Below are 13,690 nucleotides of genomic sequence, written 5' to 3' on the forward strand. Positions count from 1 at the left end.
CAAAATGCTTGTAACGATTTTCAAAAAGTATTGAAAATTTACATTAGACCAATTATGAGGTAGTAAAATGTTATGCAATTCTAGTAGTAATACGTTTTTAAAAATAGGTGTTATGCAATTTAATTATAATATGTTTTTCAAAATAGTCGTTACTGATGTGTAGGACGGATCCAAAAGGCTCCACCATAATGAAATTAGTGACGTAGGCACAAGGGCTGGTATTCGGACCTACCTCGAGTTCGACCTGGCACCAGGGTCAATACAAGCCAAAGCATGGAATATTCAATATGTAGGGGCCATTTTTTTTTTTAAAAAAAAATACTATACTAGAAATTGACTTGGGAATGAAAAGAAAAATTGAGTTTTTTAATTTAAAATGGATTAAGTCTTATTTTTGTTCTACTATCATACAAAAATGATCGAATAAGTTAATAATGTGATTATCTATTGGAAGGAAATAATGCTAACATTTTTAATTTTAAATACTCAATTAAAGATTTTGCTAGAAAAAAAATGAAAATAATTTTTTAAGCGGTGAGTAATCATTTATTTTATTATGTACTCAAATGAGTTCTTCTATTCATTTTTACCAAAAGAATTGGAGGGGGGCGAATAATTTTTTTTTGCTAACAGTACAAGAAAAACGAGTAAAAGCGACCAACAATAAATTCCACCAACAACGGTGGCTTTTAAGGTCAATCTCACTTGACCAAAAACCACACATAAAAGCCACCGATATCGGTGGATTTTGTTAGCGGTCGCTTTATTCGGTGGAATTTATCGCCGGTAGCTTTTATTCGGTGGCTTTTATTAACAAAATCAACCGCTTTTTTTCAGCGGTCGATTTTAAGGTTTCAAAATTTGGTGGGAAAATTACCGCCAAAATGAAACCTGAAATTAGAAAACAAAAGCGACCATACAATCGCTTTTAAATTAATTACCAAAAAATATTAAAAAATGCAACGGTCATTTTAATAAAAGCAACCGCTAGCGGTTGAATTTATAAAAACAATTGTTTTCGGTGGATTTTATAAAGCAATCGCGTATGGTGGAATTTATGCTCCAAAAAATTAACAGCTACGGGCTTATCCTCTTCCCCTCGATTTTGTCCATACTTTCCTTTTCCCGCATCTCCACTTCCTTTTCTTCAAAATTTTTACCATTTTCCTTCCATTTCAAGCTCAAATATCAACTACTTTCAAGTCAAGTAAGTACAATTTCTCAACTACTTATACTTTGTTTATCATGATTGTTGTTTGTTTATTTCTCACATAAATGTACTATTAATTGATATAATTTAAATGAAATGTTAAATATTAGTTGTAAATAATTTAAATGTAGTCTTAAAAACTAAAGTAGTTTAATATATTTGTTAACTTTCTCCGCTTGATACAAGATAATTTGAATTAAATCATTGAAATAATTATTGTTCATTTATTTTCACTAAATATCTTGTACATATAGTGAATTTATTTAGGTATGTTTTGTTAATTAGTAATAGATTATTAATTATAGTATCTATACATCTTGTAGATGACATCGGATCGTAGTTGGATGAATCGTCGATTTGATGCAAGGAAAAATATAACGGAAGAGTACAAAATTGGTGTTGATGGTTTCATTAAGTTTGACGTTGCAAATACGGATGATTCAAAGGGGAGAATAAGATGTTCATGTAATGAATGTGGAAATTTTTATATAAAAAATCCCGATGATGTGATATTACATTTATATCGACATGGCATCATGACCGCATATACAACATGGTATTTTCACACTACGCCATAGATGGCCAAATAAGACACTTTTCTAATGTAATGCCTGTTTTGCGTTACATTAGACAGACTTTTTTGACCTATTGTAACACTAACGAAATAGCGTTACTTTACATGTAAAGTTACTGTTACGTTAGAGGGCTTGTGTTGCAGTAGAAAGCTAATGTTACAATAGTGCTGACATGACGTAACGCTTTGCTTTATCATTATAATAATATTTAATTAATTTATTATTTTTTTGGGCCCCACAGTGTACACGTCAGCAAAAGTGGGTCCCACATGTGGGCCCCACTAAAACTTGTTCCAGAAAGTGGGTCCCACACTAACAGGTGGACCCCCCATGTGGGCCCACACTGCCACGTGGCACTGCCACGTCAGCAAAGCGTTACGTCAACTTTTCTGTTACAACGCTACTGTTACATTTGCTCACCCCTGCCACGTGTGCACCGCCACGTCATCAAATAATTAATTATTTAATTATTTAATAAATAATTAATTAAAAAATTAAATAAATAATAATTAAATAAATAAATAATAAAGAAGTGGGCCCCACATGTGGGATCCCCTTGTGGGCCCCACATGTGGGCTGCACTTGTGGGCCCCACATGTGGGCCCCATATTAAACAACTATTTTATTATTTAATAAATAATTATTTAAATAATTAAATAAATAATAATTAAATAAATAAATAATAAAGAAGTGGGCTCCACTTGTGGGCCCCACATTTAGGCCCCACATTATCCAATTATTTAATTATTTAATTATTTAATATATAATTATTTAAATAATTAAATAAATAATAATTAAATAAATAATGGAGAAGTGGGCCCCACATGTGGGCTCCCCTTGTAGGCCCCACATGTGGGCTCCCCTTGTGGGCCCCGCATGTGGGCTCCACTTGTGGGCCCCACATGTTGGCCCCATATTAAACAATTATTTAATTATTTAAATAATTAAATAAATAATAATTAAATAAATAAATAATAAAGAAGTGGGCTCCACTTGTGGGCCACACATGTAGGCCCCACATTATCCAATTATTTAATTATTTAATAAATAATTATTTAAATAATTAAATAAATAAATAATGGAAAAGTAAGCCCACATGTGGGCTCCACTTGTGGGCCCCACATGTGGGCTCCACTTGTGGGCCCCACATGTGGGCTCCACTTGTGGGCCCCACATGTGGGCCCCACATTATCCATTTATTTAATTATTTAATAAATAATTAAATAAATAAATAAATAAATAATCAAAAAATATAATGCCCGGATCGTGGTCGGATCGTAATAGGGTTCATATGTCAGGATATGATTCATTTAACGGTTCGACCCACATATCCGTCGTTCGATTTTTTTAATCGGTTTTCTCGACGATCCAACCGTACGGATGTTATTAAACTGCCTTCCTAACATTGGGAAAAAATAATCAAAAAATATAATGCCCGGATCGTGGTCGGATCGTAATAGGGTTCATATGTCAGGATATGATTCATTTAACGGTTCGACCCACATATCCGTCGTTCGATTTTTTTAATCGGTTTTCTCGACGATCCAACCGTGCGGATGTTATTAAACTGCCTTCCTAACATTGGGAAAAAATAATCAAAAAATATAATGCCCGGATCATGGTCGGATCGTAATTGGATTCATATGTCAGGATAGGATTCATTTAACGGTTCGACCCACATATCCGTTGTTCGATTTTTTTAATCAGTTTTCTCGACGATCCAACCGTACGGATGTTATTAAACTGCCTTCCTAACATTGGGAAAAAATAATCAAAAATTATAATGCCCGGATCATGGTCGGATCGTAATAGGGTTCATATGTCAAGATAGGATTCATTTAACGGTTCGACCCACATATCCGTCGTTCGATTTTTTTAATCGGTTTTCTCGACGATCCAACCGTATGGATGTTATTAAACCGCCTTCTTAACATTGGGAAAAAATAATCAAAAAATATAATGCCCGGATCATGGTCGGATCGTAATAGGGTTCATATGTCAGGATAAGATTCATTTAACGGTTCGACCCACATATCCGTCGTTCGATTTTTTTAATCGGTTTTCTCGACGATCCAACCGTACGGATGTTATTAAACCGCCTTCCTAACATTGGGAAAAAATAATCAAAAAATATAATGCCCGGATCATGGTCGGATCGTAATAGGGTTCATATGTAAGGATATGATTCATTTAACGGTTCGACCCACATATCCGTCGTTCGATTTTTTTAATCGGTTTTCTCGACGATCCAACCGTACGGATATTATTAAACCGCCTTCCTAACATTGGGAAAAAATAATCAAAAAATATAATACCCGGATCATGGTCGGATCGGGACATTAAAATATCATTTTTTCTAAAATTTACGAAAAAATGAAAAAAATGAAAAAATGAAATAAAATGAAAATCATACAAAAGGTGCAGTGAAAATATGGGCGGCGAAATTTCCCCCCAAAAACATCACTCTCTCTCTCAGACTCTCTCTCAGAAACATCACTCTCTCTCGACCTCGCTCACTCACCTCAGCCTCCCACCTCGCTCACTCACTCACCTCTCACCAACACTCCCTAACTCTCACCCATCTCACTCTCCCTAACTCTCACCCATCTCACTCTCCCTAACTCTCACCTCACCTCAGCCGCACTCTCACCTCAGCCTCACCTCAGCTGCTCTCATTTCGGTGGATTCAGCAGCAATTAGGTGGTTCTCAGCAACATTTCGGTGGTTCGGGTTCTCTGCAACGGAGTTAGGGCGTGCAATTAGGGTTTCGGAATTTTAGGGTTTCGGTTGGAGCTAGCAATTAGGGTTCAGAGCTGCTTTGTGGTTTCGATTTTGGACCAAGGTAACCTCTAATTGAACTTTATTTTTGATTTTATGTATTTATCCCTGCTTATTTAATATATGTGTCTGTGTTTAATATGTGTAATACGTTTAGAGTTTGTGTTTAATATGAATGTAATATGTGTTTGTGGTCATCTCCCCCCTCTCTCTGTCTCTCTCTCTGTCTCTCTCTCTCTCTCTCTGTCTCTCTCTCTCTCTCTCTCTCTCTCTCTCTTTGAGTTTTATTGTTTTAGATTCTTGTAATTATGGTTATTGCATTTCTTGATGTGATTACGTGCCGAGATGAATTGATGAAATTATGTTGCTTATTCGCTGTTTTTTGTTATTTAATGTCCAAATGCAAGGCTTAACTCTGTTTGCCATTTGGTTACTATGTCTTGTTTTTATCGTCTCTTAGCAGTACTGGGCCTTCCTTAGTTCCTTGTACAATTAAATAAATATATATTATTCGAATACTTAAGACATTAATCTAATCTCAAACTGATTTTATGTGCTATACAAGTCTTTGACTATTGATCTTTTACATTCTAACATTTATTCCATGTGTGCTATTCAAAAGTTACAGTTGTAAATTGAAGTAAAAAATTTAATAAAAATCAAAGCATGGATAAAAATGGGGAATGAGATGTAGGAAATTATTAGTTTATCTAGTATCACTGCAGTATAGTGCACAGAGAGGATTACACGGGCTTTTTTAGGTAGACTTATAATTTTTTAACTTCGCAGGCTATATTATACAGTGTACTTATGGAAGATGATTATAGTAGCTGGATAGGATTTCCAAAATCTAGTAAAGAATATGTACGAGGGATAAAGGCATTTATGGAAAATTCATTTCCAATTCATGCTAAAGGAGAAGAAATGAAGTGCCCCTGCAAAGTATGTGTCAACCGTTATTGGCACACTCAAACAGTTATCTATGATCATCTCATATGTAGTGGCCCTTCTCCACTACATATGAAATGGATTTGCGAGGTATCACATACCAAAGTAGACGGTAGTACTGATTTCATGGATTCGGGGACGGGGATGGATTTCGAAGATAATTTAGGTGAAATGTTCAATTGTACGGGTAAAAAGTTTCGAGATTTAGAAAATGACTATGAAAGTCTAACAAATGCAGAGGCTAGAAAGTTTTATGGCCATGTTAGGGAGGGTAAACAACCACTATACCCCGGATCCACTAAATTCTCTCGGTTAAGTTTCCTGATCAAAGTTTATCATTTAAAGTGTGCTCATGGAATTTCCGAGTCTGCCTTTGGGAAATTGCTGGAGTTAATAAGAGACGCCTTTCCTGATGCCCAAATACCTTTATCTTTGAATGCTGCAAAAAATATGATCAAGGATTTAGGCTTACATTATGAAAAAATACATGCATGCCGAAATAATTGCATGTTGTACTGGGGAGAAAATAAAGACAAAGAAAAATGCGACAATTGTGGTGTTTCTAGGTGGGTGTTACCGGAAAAAAAAGGCAATGATGCTAGTGATCCGGGGCAGGTTATACACAAAGTGCCAGCTAATGTGATGAGGTACTTCCCTCTAAAGCCGAGATTGCAGAGGCTATACATGTGCAAGGAATATTCGAAACTAATGAAATGGCACGATATGGGACGTCAACAGGATGGAAAAGTAAGACATCCGGCTGATACAGAGGCTTGGAAGACGATAGATGCTGACTATCCTGATTTTTCATTAGAAAATCAGAATGTTAGTTTAGGAGTAGCCTCAGATGGATTCAACCCCTATCGTTCAATGAACCTAAGTCACAGTACCTGGCCAATTGTATTGGTCAATTACAACCTCCCACCTTGGCTATGCATGAAACAAGAAAATCTAATTCTTTCGACACTAATATCTGGTCCAGATTCACCAAAGAATAATATTGATGTGTTCATGCAACCTTTAATTGCCGAGTTAAAAGAATTATGGGAGGTCGGCGTTAATACTTATGATGCCTTGGCTGATGAAGATTTTAATTTACGTGCTAGAGTGCTATGGACTATTAGCGATTTCCCGGGATATGCTATGTTGTCCGGTTGGAGCACAAAAGGCAAACTAGGGTGTCCTGTCTGCCATTATGAAACTTCATCACTTTATTTGAAGCATAGCAAGAAAATGTGCTATATGAACCACCAAAAGTTTCTTCCTTCTGCACACAAGTGGAGAATGGATACTAAAAGGTTTAATGGCGCAATAGAAATGGGGCAGTGTCCTTCAGTTTTAACGGGAACTAACATTGAGGAGTTGTTGTCTGGGTATGTAAACCAATTCGGCCTGCAGAACAAAAAGCCAAAGAGTAAAACTGAGGGCCTTTTTAAAAAGAAGTCAATTTTTTTTGATTTACCTTATTGGAAGCATAATCCACTTCGACATAACCTTGACGCCATGCACATAGAAAAAAATGTTTGCAATAACATATTGGGCACTTTACTCAATATAAGTGGCAAGACAAAAGATCATGTTGCCGCTCGTAAAGATTTACAAGAAATGGGAATTAGAAAACCCCTCCATCCTGTTCTATCAGAAGATGGAGCACACCATGAAATACGAGCAGCAATCTTTGACTTGTCGAACAAAGAGAAGGAGATCTTTTGTTCAGTGTTGGAAAACACAAAACTGCCGTACGGTTGTGCCTCCAACATAGGGCGATATGTGCACACAAAGGAGAGGAAAGTAGTGGGGTATAAGAGCCATGATGCTCATTTCATACTGCACTACTTGTTGCAGTTTGCCATCAAAAAAACTACAAAGGCTGAGGTTGCTGTACCTTTGATGAAATTGAGTGCCTGCCTTAGAGCTCTATGGAGCAAGGTTATCGATTTGGAGGAGCTTGAGAAGTTGGAAACTGAAATCGTCGAGGTACTTTGCCAATTTGAGATGATTTTTCCATCAGCTTTCTTCGACATAATGGTGCACTTGCTTGTTCATCTAACTAGAGAAGTTAGACTTGGGGGACCTCAGCACATTCCAAACATGTTCCCAATAGAGCGTTATCTTGCAAAATTGAAATCATACGTTCGTAATAGAAGTAAGCCGGAAGGTTCTATTGCAGAAGGTTACATAGCTGAAGAATGTGTAACATTTTGTTCAAGATTTTTGGCTGCTGATGAAACAACAAAAAACAACATCTGCTCAACAGTTTTCGAAAGAGGGCCAACACAAGCTGAATATCTTATCGGAATGAGAAGGAATAAAGATGGAACTATTATTCATTTGGAAGATGTTGATTGGAAGGCAAGTCATCGCTATGTTTTGTTCAATACTGGTAACAAAGAAGTAGAGAGGCTCCTCGAGTAAGTTTAATAAGCTCTAACGTAAATAATTTTAATTCATAATTCAAGAACTTTTTCTTTTCTGCACTGTTTTAACTTAGTATAATTTTAGGGAACATCAAGCCTTGGTGGACAGCCACGAAAATATGAACAGATACAAGAGGGAACGAAGACACATGGAAGAATTCTGGGACTGGTTACGAGAAGAGGTTGGGAAAATGGTGGAGGTTTCATCTGACTTGGGGGTGTTTGCGTTGGGGCCTAATCGAACAACTAGAAGGTTTACTGGTTATGTTGTTAATGGCTATCGATTCCACACAAGTGATAGAGATTCTCGATGCACAACACAAAACAGTGGTGTATATTTGATTGCACAAACAACTAGTTTCTCTAGTTCTAGAGACCAGAACCCTATAGTTGGGGATGTTAGCTACTACGGATCGATAGAAGATATCATAGAACTTGATTACTGGGGATTATTTACAGTTGTCCTATTTATGTGTCGTTGGTACCAACAACAAAAAGATCCACACGGTCACATTCGAGTAAATTTCAATAGGTTATGCCATAAATCTGATCCTCATGTCCTGGCCAAACAAGTGCAACAAGTTTTTTATGTGGAAGACCCAATCGAAAAGAATGTACATTACGTAATTAAGAAACTACCGAGGGAGTGGTGTGATAATGGAAACGTGGATGCACATGAAGATGTCAACGATACTGATCTCCGTGAGACTGAATTTGTTTGTGGACTTCAAACTCATGTTGATGAAATGAGTTGGTGCAGAGATGATATCCCTACAACAAGAGTTCCCATTCCTGATAAATGAAGCAACCAAACTGCTAAACATTTATAAGTTTAAAATTAATCACAGCAGTGAACTTTATTTTGTATTTTCTCTGTGTTTGGACTATTTAGATGTAATTGAATATCTTAATTTATTTCTTCCATGAATTCTTCAATGAAATCCATCTTTGTAGTTTAAATTTTTTGTCGTCGTTGTCTGATTTGTAGTTTATATTTATTGTCTTGGTAAGTTCAGCATGCCCTTGTTATATTTCGTAGTGTTGGGATTAAATCTCCTTACTGTAATTTAGTTGATTCAGTAGATGCATATGATAACTATTTTTTCTTATTTTTATAATTTTGTATGTTAGCTGCAAATATCCTACACGTGTAATAAAAACAAATATAGGATATGAAGTAGATGCTTAATAACTTTTTGTGATCGAAATTGTGTTTGTTGCATTTGTGTCGAGTGCCAATTCATGAATATTTTGTTGTTTATTATTTGATCTAATATGTGTTTACCAATTAGTTCGAGATATGTGTTTATGGCATACTAGGATTTGGAAAAGATACATTTGAAATATTTTTGTTTAATGGTCAGCCATTGACATCTCTTTGAACTCTGTGCAGGATGGCAGAAAAACACGTTAAGATTGGATTGTACCACGGTGGGGAGTTTCAGAGGACAAGTTACTCTGGTGGAGATTGCTTGACTATTTATAATGTAGATGCTGATATGTGGGCTTATAATGATCTGATGGAGGAGGTGAAGGATCTCCTCAAACTCAATGAAATCGGAGGAGTCTATGCAAAAGAAGGAAAATATGGTGGTTGGAAGCTGCTGAGGACTGACCTGGACATCATTCAAGAGATAGAAAAGTGCAACAATGGCGAAGAGGTCAAGCTTTATGTAGACACAGTTCTTGACCCTGCAATTGAGCCGTTGTGTGAGATGCAGCCACACGTGATTGTCAGGCCGAGGAAAAGCCTGTTTGAAGGTATGCCTATTGCTGATAAATAATTAGGTCCCCATTAAGTACACATCTCTATCTATTTCTGTATCTCTTTATATATGCATAATGGGACTTGGATGTCCATATTAGTTGAAGATAATTCTTTGACTTGGATTTTTTTCTTGCATAAATATAGTTTCACTGAAGAAAATACAAAAGCGGAAATATACTACCACACATGAACTCCAGCAGAAGCAGAACCCAAGGAAGATTGTTAAGAAGACACCTGAGCCCAGTCGGAGGTATGCGTTACGATCATCGCCAGCTCTGTTGCCTACTCAGCAAGATGCAACTGCTGGGCAAGGAAACGATAAAGGGTCTGCTAGAAGGAAACTGCAGTTACAAGATGATATTATTCTGGATAAAGAGGTATTTTTTTAATTTTCCTTCTTAAAAACATAAGTTATAATGATTATTGTTGTGTTATGTCAATTTAATCACTGACCTTGTCTTCATAAATTATTGTAGTTGCCCCCACCACCACTGACCGAAATCAAAAGAAAAAGACCCCGTACTTTGCAAAATAATGAGAAAATGAAAGATCAGCTACAAGGTGATGCACGCCAAGTAAGATGTCCCCTTGAACTTGCTATACCTGACATCGAGGTATCCTTGACAATGTTCTCTTTTTTTTCTTCTAACCTGGACTGTAACACTTGTAATATTCACTTAAACACTCCTTCCAAATTTTTAGAAAGAAAGTAGAATGCATAGTTGAGCTACACTAATAACAGTGCTGATTTATAATTATTGCAGGTGCCCCCCCCCCCACCGCTACCAGCATGTGAGCAAGAAAGACTTAATCGAATGAAGGAAAATGATAGAAGGTTGGAAGAACTTGGGATCAAAAAATTAGTGATTGATTTGAGAGCTCGATCAGCAACAGTTATTGAGAAATCCAAAGAAAAAGACAAAGCCTCTCTGGATGATGATGATTATAATCCGAAAAGTGAGGACGAACATGATAGTGATGATTCATCTGACGTATGGATTTCTTTTACAGTCTTCATTACTTTGGCCTTCCTTCCTTATTTCTCAAGAGTGTAAATTGTGTTTTTTATTAGTTTAAGACCTGATATTTTGTTTATCACTATATCAAGTTTCCTATATATTTTGTTTTTATTTTATACTCTTTATTGCTTTGGCCTCACATTATATTTGCAATCCTAATAATTGTAGAGAACGAAGAATGGGAAGAAAAAGAACCATGTCCCCCTTGGACCAAGAACTCGTTCGCGAGCTAATGTCACCGCTGCAACAGAGAATGAACCATCGCAAGCTGGTAAAACATCTGACAAGGAAATGACCAGTAAATCTAAGCTCCTGAAACCAACATGTAGTAAAATCTTAAAATCCGCGAGCAATTCAGAATCACGTGGGTCTGTATCTGCTTATTTAGCAATGCGGGAACGTCAAAAGCAGGGCATTCTTCCGCCAACAACCGAGAATGTGCACGCTTCTAATTCGGAAAATGTTGTTGAGGAAGAAACCGAAGCAGGTACTTTTACTTTCTAAATATAACTACGCATGAATTATGCACACTAATTATTTATTGATGGAGAGGCAGTAAGAATTTAATTAATTATTAAATTCGCAGTCACCTTTTTTTGTGTGTGCATGTACTATGAAGTACCAAAGCCCAAAAAATGGAGAGGAAGGACAAAACTGCTAACTGTTCACGCAAGGACACGTGATGAAAGACCGGTGATTTTTTTGAACAAACAAAATGTACCTGTTTCAAGAGACGGAAAAGTTACGAGAGAGCTGAGTAATTTTCTCGGAACAGTTGCAAAGGACAATGTCTCTCTTACTTATGTCAACTGGCGCCTGGTTCCTGAATAATTGAAGAAGAAAATGTGGGACTATACTCGGGTAAATTCTATTACCTAAACCTCAGTTTCATTTATTTTTCAATTAACCCCTTCATTTTATTGATCTTGAGTTTATTATATATTAGGACCATTATATTATTCCGAATGAAGCTCAGTCCTGGGTTTATGAGACAATTAATAGATGCTGGAGGACTTACAAGTCTCGGATGAAGGCAAAGCATTACACACAGCATGCCACTGATGATGAAAGGCTTGAACATAGGCCCAAGGAGATTCCGCTCGAGGATTTTAAATTGCTGATAAAGTATTGGGGAGATGAGTCGGTGAAGGTGCCTTCGTGCTTCTTTTTAATATGATTTTAATGATTTTAAAGATTCTCAAACTGGATTGTGCAATTTTTTTTAATAGGAATTAGCACATGATAACAAAGTAATCCGCGCTTCGGTAACTGACCCACACAATCAGGGTGCCAACAGTAGTGCAGAAGTTGGAGAGAAGTTGGTATGATTCCTAAATTAACTAGTACATTTATGAATATTTCCCCTTTTATTTTGATATTATAATTACGGCCCCATGGTTAAGTTAAATTGGATTAAATTTTGATTATAGGATAAATTTATAATTTAATTAGATGGGGACATGTTCTTAAATCCAATTTTAAAATGGGACATGTTAGAACCCCCCCCCCCTTTTTTAAATAATGTATCTGTCCTTGTCGATATCATCATTATAACTAGCAATTATTTAGTTGTCTGATTAGTTATGATATTCAGATTATTACAAACCAATCCGCATTTATATAACTTTAAATAATTCACTGTGAACAACCATAAAAAACTAATAAAATAGAGCTCGCAGAGACAATAATTTAGTTGTTCATGTCAAGTGCCATCAAACATTTTTGTGCTTTAATTCTTCAGAAATCAGATGCATGTCTATTTTTTGCTGGTATTTGCTTGAATTTAGATATTCAATTTCAGAACTGCATTAATATTGCCTTCATTGACTTCCCGTACACACTTGGATTGTGTCTACTAAATAGTAATGACTACCTAGTTGTTTGTTCATAAATCCTTTGATTGAATGTTAGTGCTTAGGCATTTTTTAAATAGTTGATGTGCAATTTTTCTTAAGTAAATAATAGTTATGTGGTAACTTTGAGCTAGATAACCTTGTCTTTTTCTTTTGTGCTCTATAATAGAAAAAGACTGATCCTAATCTCGCCTCGCCATCACAAGCTGAAATTTATTTGGAATCTCATGAACACGATGGCCGAACATACAAGACTACGGCTGCTCCGCAAAAAAGAAACGTAAGGACTTTACTTTTTTTATGGAGGTTAAATGCTGCACGGTAGTTCAATTTGTCTATTTCTTTAAAATTAAGAGATAAAAAATGCTTTGCCAAGTATGTTTTGTTGGTTTAATTTATTTGGTAAAACAAATAACATAAGAGACTTAGCGGAAATAAAAGGCTGTTAAGTATTAGTATAGGCCACCTTAATGCAAACCTTGTTAGTAGTTGTGTAGTTGTGTAGCACAATTCTATGGTAAAATTGATTAATATTTAACAACATTTTTCTTGTAGAGAAAGAACAAGAAAGCGATGGAATCAGATTCGGCTCCTGCAGACACTTATTTGGAAGATTTGACTGCAAAGATCAGGGGAGAACTTGAGGCTGAACTGGAAGAAAAGGTTTCCAAGAAAGTGCAGGATAACTTGTCAGTTATTCTCAAAAAGATCGCAGCAGCTAATCCAGGCTTGAATCTGGACATTGGAGAAGTTGATGCTAATATTTCAAGCGAGGATGATGAAAATGGTACACCAATGACTATCGGGACTGCTGGGACTTCCAAGACTGCCCGGACTTCTTCTTAGATATTTCTCTTTACAAGCATTAGCTTGAGTTAATAGTATGGACAGTTATGTTATTTAGACTTTTGAATTATTGGTTTATAACTTTTGGTACTCACTATAATTGGTGGTGGATGGTGTTTATTTGGTTTGGTTGGAGTTGGAATTTGGGGATTGTTTGGTGTTCTTGTTAGTATGATTTTGGTGGAGTGATGTAGTGAATCGTACCATAATTTTGGCGAAGTGGTTATTATGTTGGCGGAGTTGGTGTTCTGAATGCTGTAAGACTAGTTTGTTGGG

General features: G+C 36.2%; 1 protein-coding gene across 1 annotated transcript; it reads left to right on the top strand.

Moving 5' to 3' along the window:
• The first annotated feature begins 5,373 nt into the window (after positions 1–5,373).
• LOC141714868 (uncharacterized) lies at positions 5,374–9,712 on the top strand. The gene is made up of 3 exons (XM_074518364.1): positions 5,374–7,922; positions 8,014–8,682; positions 9,322–9,712. Exons 1-3 carry the CDS (start codon positions 5,374–5,376, stop codon positions 9,710–9,712), a joined length of 3,609 nt encoding a protein of 1,202 aa, XP_074374465.1.
• The last annotated feature ends 3,978 nt before the right edge of the window (positions 9,713–13,690 follow it).

This window comes from Apium graveolens, chromosome 3 (assembly GCF_009905375.1).
Source record: "Apium graveolens cultivar Ventura chromosome 3, ASM990537v1, whole genome shotgun sequence".
Taxonomy (NCBI): Eukaryota; Viridiplantae; Streptophyta; class Magnoliopsida; order Apiales; family Apiaceae; genus Apium; species Apium graveolens.